Source organism: Anguilla anguilla, chromosome 2 (assembly GCF_013347855.1).
Source record: "Anguilla anguilla isolate fAngAng1 chromosome 2, fAngAng1.pri, whole genome shotgun sequence".
NCBI lineage: Eukaryota > Metazoa > Chordata > Actinopteri > Anguilliformes > Anguillidae > Anguilla > Anguilla anguilla.
Window position 1 is genome coordinate 66,488,527 of NC_049202.1, and position 16,940 is coordinate 66,505,466.

The window sequence follows — 16,940 nt, forward strand, 5'->3', positions numbered from 1 at the left end:
AACGGACAACCGTACTGTTACGAATTTATTAACTTCATACTCCAGCACCCTTCCCACCGAACAAGCACAAAAGACAAAATTATATGAAAACGTGTTCTTCATTATATGAGTAATAATGAAGCAATAAATGATTATAAGTGATTATGTTTATGTCTCTTCTGACATTGTATATTCAATAATTTTATCATTTTGATACTGTATACCATTTGGAGGATTATAAATAGGAGGATTAAAATTTCTTTGAATAATTTTCCTTCCCTCTTCCTCTCCACTCAGTTTCTTGCTCCCCCATCAGCTCCTTTCACTGAATTATTCTCCTCTTTCTCTTTCTCTCTATTTTCCACTCTTCTCACTGTCTCCCGCTATCTCTCTTGCTGAGCCACCCTAACTCCCCCATTCTTGTACACTTTCACCCTTCTCCTCCGTATCATAGTGTGCTTTGGACGTACCACTTTGACTCTGTACCTTGGGGGGTATTTAGACAAGCTTGCCCCTCCTCCCCTCGCACTCTGAGGAGCTGATATCCTACCACCCCCTTCCTCCTCTCCTTCCGCACGGTAGCCGTGGCGACGGAGATAGGGTTCCAGGGTTGCTAGGCGATTGGAGAGTTCTGAGATGCGCCGCTGTAAGAGAGAGACTTCTCTGAAGAGGTCGTTGAGGGATTCTGAGAGGGGGCGCACCCTGCAGGACACACAAGGCCTTGCAGTTAGTGTCATATTTTACATGGCTCTTTATTGTAATGTGTGTGAAATTAACTAGCCTCCGCTGTAGCACTCTTGCACAGCATGATACTATTGTCCAACCCTGTCCCCAGAGACTGTGTATGCCTGCTTTCTGTGAATTTACTTCAAACGACTTCTCTGTATTTTACATTCATTGAGCCTTATTGGTTGTAAATCTTTTAAAAATGTCCTGCTGGAGTTTGTTTCAGGAACTAAAATGTAATGAAAATCGACTAAATATTAATCTATTTCTCTCAGAGAATATTAGAAATAATCTGTGTACTTGCTAAAACTGAAAAATCATTATATTATTCATCGTACACACCACCAGCATCACATGTTTTTACAAAGGGCCCGTAATTATAACCGGACCTAAAACTTACATCATAGGCATTTAGCAGATACTCTCCTTACTTATCCTTACGCAACTGTTTTACATAGCATTTACATAGTATCCATTTACACTGCAAGATATATACTGAAGCAATGCAGGTTAAGTACCTTGCTCAAGGGTATAACAACAGTGTACGACCCTGCAACCCTCCAATTAAAAGACCAGCACCTTACCCGTTATTAAACACTAACCACAGTGCTACGTGAAGTTTTCATGGGTTCAAATGCTACAATAAATTAGCCATTCTGACATATAAAATCACTGGCAACAGATCCTGATCTATAGCTTTGACAGTCAGTACCATTGGTCTTGCAGTAATTTGAAATGAGCAATTAGATGAGCAATGATTTTCTGACTTCACTTTTAGATTTTTAATTATTTACTTTCCTTTTCCTTCTACTACATAATTTAATCACAAGGTAAATATTAGACATGTAATATTCAAACATAACTGAATTCCAGTAAATGGATTGGTGATTACTCAGGTATGAAATATAACCCTCAGGCATGCTGTTAAATTTGCTGGTTTGTGCTATATTAGCCCAATAATTAGGAATGCCTAAGACATTAGCCAGATACAACACTAACACAAATTCAAGATTAGAAGGGGGTAGTAAATCTGTCTGCTATGGTATGTTGGCCTTATCTCTAAGAAACAAAACCCACATTTTTAAACTGAATTTGTTGAAAGATAAACACTTTAATTCCATCCTCAAAGGTAAGAATAAAGTGCCAGGATTGTTCATTTTAAGGCCTCACTTCAAAGGCTCACAAAGGTATATGTTGTTTCCTGTACTAACTACAGTTCAGAGCACAGTTCCACCAATTTTTATGCAAATCAAAGTAAATCTGGCATGACATATGTAAATAAACTGTGGTTCAATCCAGGCCATCGTCTCTAAGCGCCAAAACCATGCTAATGAGAAAGAAAAGAAAAAATATATATATTTATGATTCAAAATTAAGGACAAACCCCTGCAAGGATCCTAATTTTTTTGACATTTCATTGTTGGCCCACTAAAGATATTCAGAGCACAGACAAGATCCCAGATTTCTTCATGAATAAAAATGTTACACTTTAGCAACCCAAATGATTTTGTACAGTTTTCTGTTCTAAAAAACATGAGAACACTCGGTTACAAACTCTGTGCGACAGAGGTCCATGCAGTACTCTGTGTTCCGTACTGTGGCCATGGCGACGTACCTGGAGTAGTCCGGTAACAGTGCGCTCGGCTGCGAGTGCAGCAGGTGCTTAATTTCATTAAAGATCCGCTTTCCCCACGCGTCCAGAACCCGCGTGACGCTGCGCACGGACGCGACGTTCACATTATCCGCTGCAACGAGAGAGAAGAGAGACGTCTGAAACAATGGCGGTGCATCACCGCCACATTACCGCCGCAGCGGGACAAGTGGGTAAGATCACAATGACGAGACAACGACAGTTTGTCTTTGTTTTTTGATGATGGCTGCTTAAATTATATAGGCCAAAAAGTGCTTCTCACAACTACCCATCTTTTTGATTTAGTACATGACTTTATTTTAAATTAATTATTGCCCCCTCTCTCTCACCTCCCTCTCTGTAGTTCCAGTACCCGTGGTCCAGCTCATTATCCTCCCCAGCCAATGGCGTTGCAAGGGCCGCGAGGATTACCAATACCAGCGTCACGCAGGGAGGGCCCATAATGGTGAAACTCGCCTATACCTGAAAATATGTATGAGAAAAATGTAAATATTACACAGAGATCCTGCCACAGGACAGGACTCAAGCTTTCATTCGAAAGTCAGTCTTTAGCACTTTGGAGAGCATTATTGAGTCAGAGTTGGAGAGGAAGTAAGACAGCAGGTAGACACCATTTTTTCCCCATGTAAAATGGCCAAAGAATCCCTACAGCAAAAAATATATCAATAACAGATTGTGAAATTCTGAACGTGTGTGCGTGCATGTGTGTGCATGTGCTTGTTTCATGGGTTTGTCTGCCTGTGTTTTTACTTCTTGTCCTTTTGTTTTTCAGTACCCAAAACAATTTGCCAAGATGCACTACTGTGAACAGTGAGTGACAAATTTTACACAGCATAATTTGGGTTAGGATACTGGATTTGAATGGTAAAGAGGAAAAGGAAGAGAGGGATGGTCAGTCTTGTGACCAGGCTAACTGACAGCAAACGTGATTAGATTATATAAAGCCCTCAAGCAAATGGCTTTTGTATGAGCTTGGTAAGGTCAGTGTCTGTGGACAGGACAGCCCTGAAAGGACAAGTTCTGGGTGCATAACTCAAGTCAGACAGACAGGTAAATCAATAGACAAAAAGAGGACAATAAAAGACATTTAAGAAACTGATTAAATACATTCATTGTCACAGAAAGAATGGGTCTAGGACAGACACACTGACCCCATAAAAGACTAAATCAAGCACTGACAGAGAGACAATAAATTAGCTTATATTCAGAATCAGACTCACTGCATGACTCAGTGAATAAGTATTCTGAATTCTTTGATAACAGTCAGATGATGCAGGCGATAACTCATGAAAGATTCAAAGATCATGTTTAACAAATGGCTGCCACAATAGGGTTAGAGATAGATACCTTTAATGCTTGAAAGATAAGTGCACAGAAGCTGCTAATATTGTACGATTATAGACATGGAGAAAAAATGGCAAATGGAATAGAAAATCAGTATATGTAGTTAAGTAGAATGGCACATTACTGTCCATCAAACTGACATTGAGAGAGGCTGATAGATACAACATGGTTAACTACAATACAAATTAACAAACAAAGCAAAGAATATCTCAGGCTGTGCTTAAATGATATACTTAAAACATACACGAGTACATTTTGATTTCTGAAAGACAGATTGAACTTTACTCACGCTTCAGAGAAGTGAATTTGTCCACGTACCTGAGTCTGTTTTGTGTATATTTTATGATAATGCTGTCTCTGCTTTTAGGGAAAATGCGTTTAAATGGCCTCACTGCTACTACTCTCTTCTCTTGCCGATTTTTATCTCTTTTTCTCACTTTCCCTATCAGCTCCCTTTTCCCTCCCTCTCTACAGCAATGATATAATGAAGTACGTAATCCAGTCATCCAGCGTGGAGAGACTTGACAAATGCATGGTTGAAGTACGTATTTTAGGACACGGTGCCATGATGTCTCCACCCCTCTCCCCAAAACCCTCCCACAACTTCTATTTACAGCTGTTTCCAGATGTGGACATTTGCTCAGTTTTTGTTTCTGTTCTCTGTCTCATCCTTATCTCTCGCTCTAACAGGTTTCTGGCCAGTACACCATACACGTGGATGGTGGTTAAGATCTTTAGTTTTCTGGCTGTTCTATCCTGTACCCCTCAATATGTGATTATGGTGTGGGAATATCAATACATCTTGCTCTCTCCACTTTCAAAATATATAATGTCTGCAGTGCTGATTGAATAGTGTAATGCTTTTGAATTTCAAAGGTCAAACACGAAAACATATATTTTGTATATGCCTCTCTGTACCTGCAGATATTTTTCTTGTAGAGGAATGTGAAATATGACTTCAGATCAAAGAGAAAGAGGGAAACGGGGGAGGATGGGAGGAGGGGGAATATTTTATACTCACTGGCAACCAGATGTTACCCCCCCCCCCATCTCTTCCTCTGTTTCTGTTTTTGTAATGCCGCTAAATATGTGAGGTCAGCGCTGGCTCTTGATGTGTTGCAAAAAGTCGGAGAATAAATAGGAGAGCAAATGGGGGTTAGCTTTTCTCATTGATGGACAGGACACAGGCACATTTTAGCACACACATGATATACTTACTATAGCCCACCTGTTTCTCATTACAGCACTCGCAGTCTACCACTTCTGTGAAATTCCTCTCTTTCACCCTCAGACTTGCTCTCTTTCACACATGTTCAAGTAAAACTGATTAACTAAATTGATAGTTTGGTTGTGTCCACTGTCTTAGATATTATTGTGGTAAATAAATAAATCTTTGTCAAAGCTTTGTAAACAAGAAGTTTATTTACATTAAAGTGTCTACATGAAAAACAAAAACATCATGTATCAGCCATTTACCAACATAATTTGTAAACTGCACAAATAAAAAACAGGACGGAGTGTAGCACAGTGGGTAAGGAACTGGGCTTGTAACCGAAAGGTCGCATGTTCGATTCCCGGGTAGGACACTGCCGTTGTACCCTTGAGCAAGGTACTTAACCGAAATTGCTTCAGTATATATCCAGCTGTATAAATGGATACAACGTAAAAATGCTATGTAAAAGTTGTGTAAGTCGCTCTGGATAAGAGCGTCTGCTAAATGCCTGTAATGTAATGTAATATCATGAAACAAACCCATCTTTCTTTTTTTTCAATCTGTAAAATGAAAAAATACAACCCACTTCCAAAACACAGTCACCCAGTAATAAAGGAGATACTGTAGTGCTCAGCACTGTTTAACATTCAAGACAGCACCATCTGGACCATCATACCATGGACAAGATGAGATCTGCATCAACTGTAGCCAAAAGAGGGTGTGAATTGCCCAGTTTTGTCTGATTCCCTGTTTCAAGCATTCTGTGACAATTCTTTTTGTGAAGAATGCTATAGCTGATTTCATTTCAGTTACATTATGCCTATATTAATGGCTGTTGTTTGTCGGTCCTACAATAGTCCACCACATGACAATTTATCCTTGTTTTTTTTTAATACAAGGTAATCAACAATTCTCTCCAAGTTAAACATTTTGCTAAGAGAAAAAAATTCCAAATAAAGTAAGATTCAGCATATCTTTCATACCACAAAGGCCTACCAGAAGTGTGATTTAGTCTGCATGCTCGTTCATTGGTCTCTTCGTTAAAAGCAATAAAACCATGTTCGTTGGTATTCTATTTGAATATCGATAGGTATTCGAAAAGATGATCCACAGCATTCACGAGTTTATATATGAGTTAAACCGATTAGCCAAATACATGCCCTAATAATAGCCTACATTTGATAGCATTTACAGATTTGGTCAGAAACAGAAGCCTCATTTACTAAAACAATATGCGCCCGGTGGATTATCTCGCTTCACCCGCATAATCCTTTGTAAATCTCCTATCCTACTTTTTCACCTCAATTTCGGGTGGCTCTCTTCAGTGTTTTCTTTAGCTTTATACTGCCATCATGTGATCAAATGCGGTAGTACAAATAAAACACGTCCTGCTGTCTGAAAAAAATTCAAAGATAGTCGATAAGAACCAGATTTTGAGTATGAGAATATTTCTAGTGGAATGTTCTCATAGCACGGTATTTCCATTAGATTCCTACTACAACATGCCCTACTCTACAAGGAGAAAACTACAGCCCGACAGAGCTGGCATTCTTTTCCTGCTTAATCTAAAACTTGAGAAGATGCCAAATGTGTTTGTGCTGAGTGTGACTATTTTCCAGGAGAATCACACTTTACCTGAGCTGAGATTCATTTTCCTAGTGAGTATGTTTGAACTGATACTCTGAGCAGTAGCTTAGCTGGGGGGGGGGGGGGGGGGGGGTATTAAGTTAGGGTGATTCCAGTGTTGACAAAGCATTTAAATTTCCACACAATGGCAGCTTTTATGTTTTCTTCACCCTTTCCTTAATTTCCTTATTCCCATCACCAAACTCCACCCTCCATCTCAATATTTCCATAAGAGATTGAAAGAATGCTGTGCTCAAGAGTTAAGTGGTTTCAAAAAATGAAAAATTATGTAGTTGCTACAGCAACTGTGGTGGAAATAGTCCCCCATGTGCATATGTGTATATGAGAGAGAAAGAGAGGGGGGTGGGGGGGCGGGGATGGGGAAGAGAGGACAGATAAGGCTGTAAAATTCTGGCTCCATTTAACAAATAGCAATCCCCTACTCATACAGTTATCAACCTTTGAAAATGGCAAAAGAAGAGACCAGAAAATAGTTCCCTCAGCCAGCTGGTACTGAAGCTGACATCCATTAACTAACAGCTTCAACACATTAACACCTCAACAGATTGTAGTCTAGTAATTTATTAAACACAGCAAACAAAATTGCATCAGTTATTGGAAAACAAATAAAAGTACAATTCAAGATGGCATGTTTGTCCTAAAAGATATCATGGCTACCTGACAATGGTAAGCAATTAATTAATGGCAAGCACATCCTGATCTCCTTTCAAAAGCTGAAGACAGAGCATCATTTCTTTTGGGGAAAAGGACTGAATGTGAAATTGTTGGCAGCCCAGTGTGTTGACACTCACAACAGAAGTTATGCAAAGAATTACAGCATATATATTTACTTTTCATTGTTATTTTAATGTAAATATCATGGGGTTTTGCTCTGTTAACAGTCTGTATTTAAGACAATGTTTTGATAACATAAGCTTAAACTTGTCGCCGCAATAAAGCAATTTCAACCTGAATTTGACGTAGTACCCAATAAACAGAATTCACCATCAATTTATCATTTGGCAGGTTTGAATACAAGTCTCTTTACCTGCCTTTGAAACACCTTTCATCAGTAGGCTAAACTGTCATCTTTCTTTATGTATTTTCTTTATTTAATAGTAGCCTAAATATAACTTTATTGAGAGTTGTGAAATTAAATATGGACAGTTAAAGATTCAGGGAGATAACCAAAGCAATTAAGTTGCAGAACCATTCACGGAATGATTAAGCTGCTTATTTTTAGGGATGTAGCCTATACATGTATCCAGTGCTGTTTTATACAATATCGTCAAAACTGCACATTAAGTCTATGGGAAAAAAACAAAACATTAATTAACAGGAAAAAAAAACGAATAATGGGAAGGGAGGGGATGTGATGGAGAAATGTGGGAGGGGGTGTGTGAACATGTGTATATGCATTTCTAAGCGGGCTTTCGCTTATTTTTTAAGAACGAGCGCGGATATACATAGCCTACATGCACGTATCCCTGTTTAAGTGTGTAAACATTAGTACTGAGGGAAATCCAGAGAGGTAGCTTGCTTGCAGTTGTATGGTTGTAGTCGTTTTGGTAGTGATGCATTTCCTTTTGGGTACATTTACCTTGCTGGCTAGCTCACAAACGGTGTGAAAGCAAAGGAAAGAGAAGGGAAGGAGGGGGCGGGGGTTTTATGGACCTCACCGGTTACGGGACTCAAAGAAGCCTTGATTCTGCACCTATTTTTTGGAGGTGAGGACAAAACAAAAGAAAAAAATTGAAGGAAAGGGCCTTGCGGACTGTTTGTGACGGGGCCCCCGACTCCGTCGCTAATGGTCGGGTGATCTCGACGACTGAAGGAGAAGCGGCAGAACATTCTACTCAAGACCGGGGATTCCTTCTTCAAGACAGAAATAACACGAACCAGCATTTTAGTGCTCATTGAGCCGTGATTGTTCTCTAGTATTCGTCGGAGTCAGGTAAATTGTGCATTTGTTCTGTTAGAGGCATGTAGCCGAGCCACGAAAGCTACTGGTTGTTATGGTTGAGGTTGCCTGGTACCTAACTAGCAAATGAAGCTTGGTTGAAGGTAGTAGCTAACTAGCGAACATTTGCTAGCTAGGTAGCTAGCTTGGTAGCGATTGCTATCTTGCTAACCACCTAACGATCGCAATGTAGATAACAGGCTAACCAACTAACCAGTAATTGATAGATTTCGACAAGCCATATTAATTTTTGAAAAAAAAAAAAAAAAATGCTTCCACGGTACAACCGCCTAACCCATATCTGTAGCTCTAACCCAAATGACATACATCGCAAATTTATTGCATTTTATCGACTCACGTTAGCTAACTTGGCTAGCTATCCGCTCGTTGAATTGTAGCTACCTGGGTTACCTAGTTGCTAGCTTCTGTAGTTCAGAAATCAAAACCAAATGAAGAAAACATATAGTTCGCTTGGTGCTGTCTTGTCGGAGAGCTGCACTCATGTTGTTTACCTTATGCACTTGCAACTTGTCTTGTCATTTTCCTCATGTGAGCAAGCTAATTAACTCAGATGGCTACCTAGGTTTTTTAATTGATTTATAATTGTGCAGAGCTGGCTTGCTAAGGAGCTAGTAACACTAGCTAAGAATGGCATACGAACTGCTGCATTTAGCAAACAATCACAACCTGTAATGTTTACCAAAACAAACGGTGCTCAGTCCACAGTGTCCAACCTGTTATGACCCGAGTCGGTTTTGTGTCCCTTAGATATACAGTTCTATAGCGAACTAGTACAAAGCTGTCCTGGGATTATTATTCCTTTTTCATTGTTCTACACGGTGGTTGCTTATGATGTTAGCTAAATTTAGAATAGATCTAGCAGACGGACTATACGTTATTGTTACTGCTATTGTTGCACACTACGTTACACCACCGTGACACTGAATGAAATTACCAAATTCAAGAAGATACTCTGAAAAAAATAACACTGCAAAATTGGAAAATGTTCTCGTTTAGTATTTGAATGTTAGGATTTGGTAATATACATCGTCAATGACCGTGCGTTACTGGTGATTTACTGCTTTATTATGCTTAAATCGTAATGTGTAGCTACATTGTCCAAATTCTAGTTGACTACTTTTTGTAATAACTGGTAGTGCATATCTCTGAATTATGGTAGTGTTTTAGAAATTAGATGAACACCAGAAGGGCCATAATGACCCGAGATAACATGATGCAGTGATATTAAGCCTACTTGTTATTAGCAGTTTCAGATCATACCGTCATTCAGACCGTATGTTTTTACGAGAGTGGATTGCCCATAACAAATCTTTGGATTTTTGTCAGACCACATATTAACAATAATGCTTTCTCTGGCATTCTTTTGTTGGCAGTAGCCACATATTTTTCTTTGTTGTAACTACTGAGGGATTTGGTTTTTGTTTTGAAATTCATCATTTGAAAATGAATAGCCTACATGTCTTCCCATTTTCATGAAGACGGGATAGAATACACATAGTGTGTATGTATGCCTGTGTGTGTATATTCCAAGTCACATGGCGTTGGGTTAATTAATTCATACCCGTTGATATGAGAATTTTCACTATTTGGGTGGTCTGTTTTTGCAACTACTTTGCATTGTAATCTATTGAAATCGCATTGCCCATTTTGTAAATGTATTGGCTAATGGCTGTTAAGGGTTGTGTTTTTTATTTGAAGAAAATGTTTTCTTTGTATAATGGAGTTATAGCTATGCCGTAATATGAAAACCATGCATGTGACTTATTGTTTTACTTTTGTTTGGGGGGGGGGGGGGTTGAGGGCTCTATAGAGAGTACAAAGTTTCAGTGAAGTTTAAGTTGTAGTTCTGCTTCTTTACTTGAAGCAAAATGGCCAGTTTGGACCAGTCAAGTCACAGCAATGATACTTGTAGTAATTATACTGATATTATTATGTTATTGCTTTCCTTCTGTCTTGTCATAGTGCTGCACGTAAGATTTTATAGCCTGAATTTTCTATGCTGTTAGTCAGTTTGTCTTCCTTCTAGCCATTTTCTTTCTGTAAATCACATTAATCAATTTCTAAATCTTCTTTCCCGTTCTCTGATTCTTCTTTTTTATTTTTCTCGTTTTTCTGCTTCTGCACTTTGATTGCTTTTCCTTGTTATTACATGGATTGTTCTCCTTCATTTTTTTGTTCTTCATCCTCTGTGTTATCTGTGTTTATTTATTCTAATTATTTGCTTAAAATAGTTTTTACTCACATCTGTCCATCACTTCTAATTATATTCTAATGAGCCTTCTTTTTCCTCCTCTTCTTCATTCATAATTTTCATTCATTGACTCTTCTCTTTGTAGCCTAATTCTATTGTATGTCTACTTACTCTGAATTGGCTTCATTTTGTGTGTGCCATTTCCATTCTTATTGCACTTAATTTGTTTGTTTTTTTGCTGTTATTTCCTCAATTCTTGTATTCACTTCTGAACATGCCATTCCTGATTGTTTTTGTTTTATTAGTATATTCATACTATATTAATCCCCTTGAACTTTTTCACATTTACACCTTCAAATTCTAACGTATTGAAATGTTTGTCCTCTTTACAATAGATTGCATGCATTTATTTATTTATTTTACAAATTATGCTTATGCACTGGGTTCTCACATACATTGAAAATCCTTGAAAGTCTTCAGGTTAAAAAATTTAAATAATTAGCAAAAATGTGAACTTAAAGTTATTTTTAATTTATTATTTTTTAGGTGAGAGCTTTTGACCATTGTCTTGGGGAAACTTCATTTTATGTTGTGTAGGCTATGCCCTTTCGAAACTGATCCTGGATATTAACCCCCAACTCAGAATGGTTGGGGTTGGCATTGGGGTCCAAAGAGCTGATCCAGCATTAATTCCCAGGGTTAGTGAGGCCATATATTGCTTTACTGATGAGCTGCAATGCTTGTGATATAGCATACTGTAAGGCTTTTATGGGTCCTTGAATTTGGAGGAATGGAACCGTGAAAGGGCTTGAAATTCATGAAGTAGGGGCATAGCTAAGTGTGTGACCCATGTAATTCTTCAAACCCTTCTCATTCTTTTCTTCTTAATTTTTCCATTCTCTTTATTTATCAGAAATCATTTGGTCATTGGCTCATCACATGTTTCTTTTTATTGATCGTGGTGTGTAGTTATCCATTGCAAGTCCATGGCGTTGTAGTCTATCGCAGTTTTAATATTATGGTGCCTTTTTTTGTAACTGCTGTCAATTTCTGTGTAATTACAGGATGAACGGGCCTGCTTTGTACACTATTGTACACAGTGAGAAGGACTACCTTTGCATTGATTCATTTAGCACACATTCTTATCCAGATCAGCACTTTGCATGATTTGATTGAAGGATAAAAGTAGCGTGCCAAGGCAAATCAGGGGCTCAGGAGGTAAGGCATTTGTCTGGCATTTGGAGGGTTGCCGGTTCGATCCCCCGCCCTGGGCGTGTCGAAGTGTCCCTGAGCAAGACACCTCACCCCTAATTGCTCCAAACGAGCTGATTGGTACCTTGCATGGCAGCCTTTCACCGTTGGTGTGTGAGTGTGTGTGTGAATGGGTGAATGAGAAGCATCAATTGTAAAGCGCTTTGGATAAAAGCGCTATATAAATGCAGTCCATTTACCATTTACCATGTGGTGAGGTCCATAGGGTGGCAGACACTGAAGCCATTGACCAAATCCCATCGTGGTTGGCGGTTTGATTCCCCACTTTCTGTGCTGTAATCCTGTCTCTTATTTGTAACCCCCTCTGCTTTCCCTCTGTCTGCCTGCCCACTCTCCTTTAACCCCCCCCCCCCCCCCCTCCACAAGGGATTTGACAGCATATACTGCAGGAGTAGAATGTGAGTATAAGTTAATGATAATGAACCGTTGAACCGAGGAATGAAAGGCAAGCTGAAATTACAAGCTGCAATGCAGGATGAGAAAAGGTACTCAGTTCCTCAAAATAATATAAACCGTGATATAGGGCTTATTTAACTGCCCTTTTAAAAAAGTGTTACCTGTTAATAAGCTTTACAGTGATAGGCAACAGTACACCTTAATGATTGCTAGAATTTTAAACATTAACCATTGTTTTTACCTTTATTTATATACAAGGTGGCTACAGCTATTCTTAGTGGGTGGTTGAGTAGCTGCAAATGTCTGGGTTGTGAAACCATAGCAACACATTCATTCAGTGAACTGTTTGTGGTTTGGTTCCATCACATCTTCAGAAATATGCAGCAGCTGTAATGGTAGTGGTGAGAGAGATTTTGCAGTGAAAGAGTATAGCCTGTATGTACCGCAAAACTACCAGCTCAATTTTCCACCACGTTTAATTTAAGCGCGGAGGCGAAACATTCAAGTCAGTGGTGGATGAAGGGAAGCCAATGTCGATCACTGCTTTTGCTTGCACAGCAACTCATCAACGTGACCCTGCTTATTTGGAGAAAGCCATTTGTGCTCGTTGCCAAAATGCTTCCCAAGGTCACGATTCTGCTGAGCATCCTTAAGGTGACTGTTTTCATGATGTCATGTGGTAGGCTTTTATTGAATTCGATTTTTTTTGTGTTTACAGCATGAGTTTCTAGTTTGCCACTTACACCGAAGCTGTTTCAGTTAGACTGGCTTGTCTAGATGATGCAGTTCTATTTGCATTGCAATACCTTTTGGGGGGTGGGTGGGATGGGTTTTTCATGAATGAATTCGTTTAACAATTTTGATTGATAGTCTAGCCTAGTTAGACAAATTAATACATTTTATTATATGCTATTATTAGGATATAATTATATAGGCTTGTCAGGGTTTTTCCTGGAAACCCTGATGCTGCTGCACACGTCTAGATTTAGAGCATCACAGTAACATAAATCCTCCAAAATTAAATAAATTTGAATGTGACAACCCTCAATACAAATTGCATGTGCATGTGATGTGCAAGACTGGCATCTATTATCCCATATGAAGTGAATATGGTCCGAAGTTTGGGGGAAAAAAAGCCCATCCAATCATCACACCGGCTGAGTAGCAACGATGATCAATATAACGATTTAGCGCATGGCTACCAAAACTTCTCAAGTTGGTCAAGCAAAGATATGTAACGGTGCTTAATATAACTAATTTAGACTTTTTTTGTGCATGCTCTGCACATTAATCCATTATGTGTAAAGTTATTCTTATATGTTTATCGTTGGTTATACACATAGCCATGCTCATAGCCCCAAGACATCTGAATTGGCTCTAGGAGTAGATATTGTCGATCCCTCATGAAATGTTGTGACATCCACAGTCTGCCTTTCTCTGTGCTGGGCAAAATGCTTGTCTGCGTTGGCCACACACGCAAGGGCAGTATGGCTGTCTACATGTATTTCATACGTTCTGTTACCATGGAAAACAGTCCATACAATACCTCCTAGTGCCTGCTCTCTAGTAGGTGCAGGATTTACACCCAGGCTTTACAAAAAGAGGACATAGGCCCAGATGGTCAAACAGGAGTAAATATTGTACCTGGCTTGCAACTCTGTTTTACATTGGAAACAACATTAGGCAAGGCGTATTCGCAAATACTAAATTACATTACATTACAGGCATTTAGCAGACGCTCTTATACATAGCATTTTACATTGCCTTCACTTATACAGTGTGGTTAGGCTATATACTGAAGCAATGCAGGTTAAGTACCTTGCTCAAGGTTACAGGGTCCTACCCAGGACTTGATCCTGTGTCCTTCAGGTTACAAGACCAGCTCCTTTACCCATTAAACTACACTGCTGCCCCAGATATAGAGTCCTGTGAGGTTTACCATAAGCACAGGTTCTGTGAGCTCTCCATGATGTGTGTGGGTGTGTGTGCGCGCGCAATTGTTACATGACAATGATATGCAGAGGACTACTGTTATTAGGATCCATGTTGTACAAAGTTTTTTTTTTTTGGTCTGAAAAGGAATTTATTACAATTTATGCTTTTAAAAAAATGTATTTCTCAATGTACAACTCAATTGCAGTTGTTAGACATCCAGCATTGGTTCAGGAGAGCACAGACAAGCCATTGTGTCCGTCGAAGTAAGTGCCACTTGCTGCTGCACCCAGTCACTTCCGCAGTCCAGAGTTGTGCAGGCATGCAGGTAGAGCAAGAGAAGACGGGCAATACCCTGTCAATGAAATCCCTCCCTGGGCACCACTGTGGCCATTTATGCGTTGCCACGCAGGACTCCCGGTCATAGCTGGCAGCACAGTACGATCAGGAGTCAATTGTGAAATTGCAAGCAAGAGCCAGTTCTTTCGCCTGGGCTCCCCACTTAGTAGCCCCTGAAAACACCTGCCTGTCTTCAGCTGTTTCCCAGATGACATCACATTTGAGGTGAGATGGATTACAAGGTCCACCTTACAAGATCCACAATTTTCCGCCTAGTGTGGTATAACCTAACTTTGTTGTGGTTAGTGTTGTCACGATACCACCATTTTTACCTCAGCTCCAGCTACAGTAATGTGTCAAGACTGTGGTACTGAAACGAAACCACAGCTAAAAGAAAGACATACTATGATTGACAAAGTGTTCATGGATGCAACATAAGCAACATTGTGAACCAAACACTGCAGTTCATCGTCAAATAGAATCGGAATTAGAATATGATGACGGCAAGGCAAGTTGCTAAACACAGGACTTCTTACACTGTTTTTGACCTGTCATTGACATGTCCTCTAGTCAATTTGATGGAGTGGTGGGGGTTAACTGTTGCATCAAAAGAACCAAGTGCCATCTTTGATATAAATCCATTCGCAAGGTAATTGTTACTGTCAGAATGTAATCCCAATAAAGTGCTACTGCTCATTTTTTGGTGGTCTCATTTTAATCTGATATTTTGTGTGTATATCATTTTTAATAGAAAACCAGGGTGGAAATCACATTGCACATGTGCTGTCAACCAGGAGTCTTGCACCTGAGATCTACATGAAAACACATGTTTCAGAGACTGAACAGCAATTCAGGTTTACCATAAGCACCATTCTGCGAGCTCTCCATGATGTGTGTGGGTGTGTGTGTGTGCGCACAATTTGTACATGACAATGATATGCAGAGGTCTGAGATTTACATGAAAACAAATGTTTCAGAGACTGAACAACAGTTCACAATGTGGTCATTTAGCAGAGACTTTTAGTTTTTATTTGCACGGTAAGAGAGCATCATAATTGATGGGTACATTTGCCACTGTCAAGGTGTTTGCCTCAAAACCTGCAACATAACGTATAAAAGGACTGGTTATCTAAAACATTTTAAGCCATTTATATGAACAATGAGGCACACTCCAGTAGGTGAGAGCGGCTTGGTAGATAAATATCCTTAGTATTTCTTAAATGTGTTTGTGAAGCAAAAACTCTACAATGGACAAAAACTAATGCTCACCACAGACAATGATTTTATGTTTTGCTTTTAAAAAATAAGTGAGCTTCATAAAGCAGAGAGGGATGCTCTGTTCTATGCATGTTGCCACCATGACAATTGTATTTGCAAAGTTATAATCAACTGTTAATTGTACACAAACTGGTCTTTACTATCTAATAAAGCACAAGCCACAAGTTACTATCCTCCCTGCAGCCTTGGAAATGTTTCTTCCTCAAATGACTGAAATTTTAAAAATCCATAAACTTATATATTGCTTGCTGATGCATTCAGGAATATGTGTTCAGATTTTTTAATTTCAGTTTGTGTTGGTTGTATAGAATTTGTTGACATTCATTTTTAATGAAGACCACACATTTAAATGAATGCAGATTAAATCCAAATTGACAATGCAGGAAACGAATATGGAAAAATCTTGTAAATTGAAATATAATATGCAAATTTCACATTATTACAATGCTATTCAAATTAGCATGATTTTCTTGGCTTTATTCCAAAGGCAAACATGCACTTCCTTGGTTATGATGTCCTGAGATTTGGTACTTGGATGACAATCAGATGTGGCTTTAATGTTAAACTTTGGGGTTAAAATGAATGAGCTTGTTTTGTTTAATTTAGTAAGCAACTTTATGACTATAAAAATGAATACGCAGTAATATCCCGTATTGTTGTGAAGGGGACAGATCTGGACTACCAATGCTACAAAGTTAAATGACTGCTGGGGGAGGAGAAATGGGCTGTTCTGACTAGCAGCACAAGAACTCAACCAAATTTAGAAACCACCCTGTATGTATCTCACATAGTAGAACATAGTAGGCTTTGTTGCAATTCCAATTAATTAACTCTATTTGTTATAATTTTTGTGTTTCTGGAACAGTTATAGGCTATATAATGTGTTGGAAGTATATAATGTGTTCTGTAAGTACATCGTCATCCTCTGGTTACAAGAAGCTAGGCTGTTGCTCTTGAAATTAGCAATAGTCTGGAAATTTTGCAGAATCAAGGTTTTGAAATCTAGATGATT

The 16,940-nt window shown here is 39.0% G+C and overlaps 2 protein-coding genes across 5 annotated transcripts in view; one reads left to right on the forward strand and one right to left on the reverse strand.

Moving 5' to 3' along the window:
• si:ch211-243a20.3 (uncharacterized protein LOC100151507 homolog) lies at nucleotides 1-9,150 on the reverse strand. 3 transcript variants are annotated; one of them, XM_035404103.1, is made up of 4 exons: nucleotides 9,012-9,150; nucleotides 2,686-2,818; nucleotides 2,321-2,450; nucleotides 1-681 (listed from the first exon to the last, which is right to left on the reverse strand). In XM_035404103.1, exons 2-4 carry the CDS (start codon nucleotides 2,795-2,797, stop codon nucleotides 363-365), a joined length of 561 nt encoding a protein of 186 aa, XP_035259994.1. In that variant the 5' UTR covers nucleotides 2,798-2,818; nucleotides 9,012-9,150; the 3' UTR covers nucleotides 1-362. The 3 variants fall into 3 exon arrangements, with proteins under 3 accessions (XP_035259994.1, XP_035259993.1, XP_035259992.1); XM_035404102.1 differs by lacking the exon at nucleotides 9,012-9,150 and adding an exon at nucleotides 3,990-4,268; XM_035404101.1 differs by lacking the exon at nucleotides 9,012-9,150 and adding an exon at nucleotides 4,019-4,266.
• The window catches only part of LOC118220295, a 25,706-nt gene continuing 16,636 nt past the window's right edge, over nucleotides 7,871-16,940 (forward strand). For both annotated transcript variants that reach the window (XR_004763936.1, XR_004763937.1), the window contains exon 1: nucleotides 7,871-8,493. The gene's annotated coding sequence lies outside the window, so the exon portion shown is untranslated. The remainder of the gene's footprint in view (nucleotides 8,494-16,940) is intronic.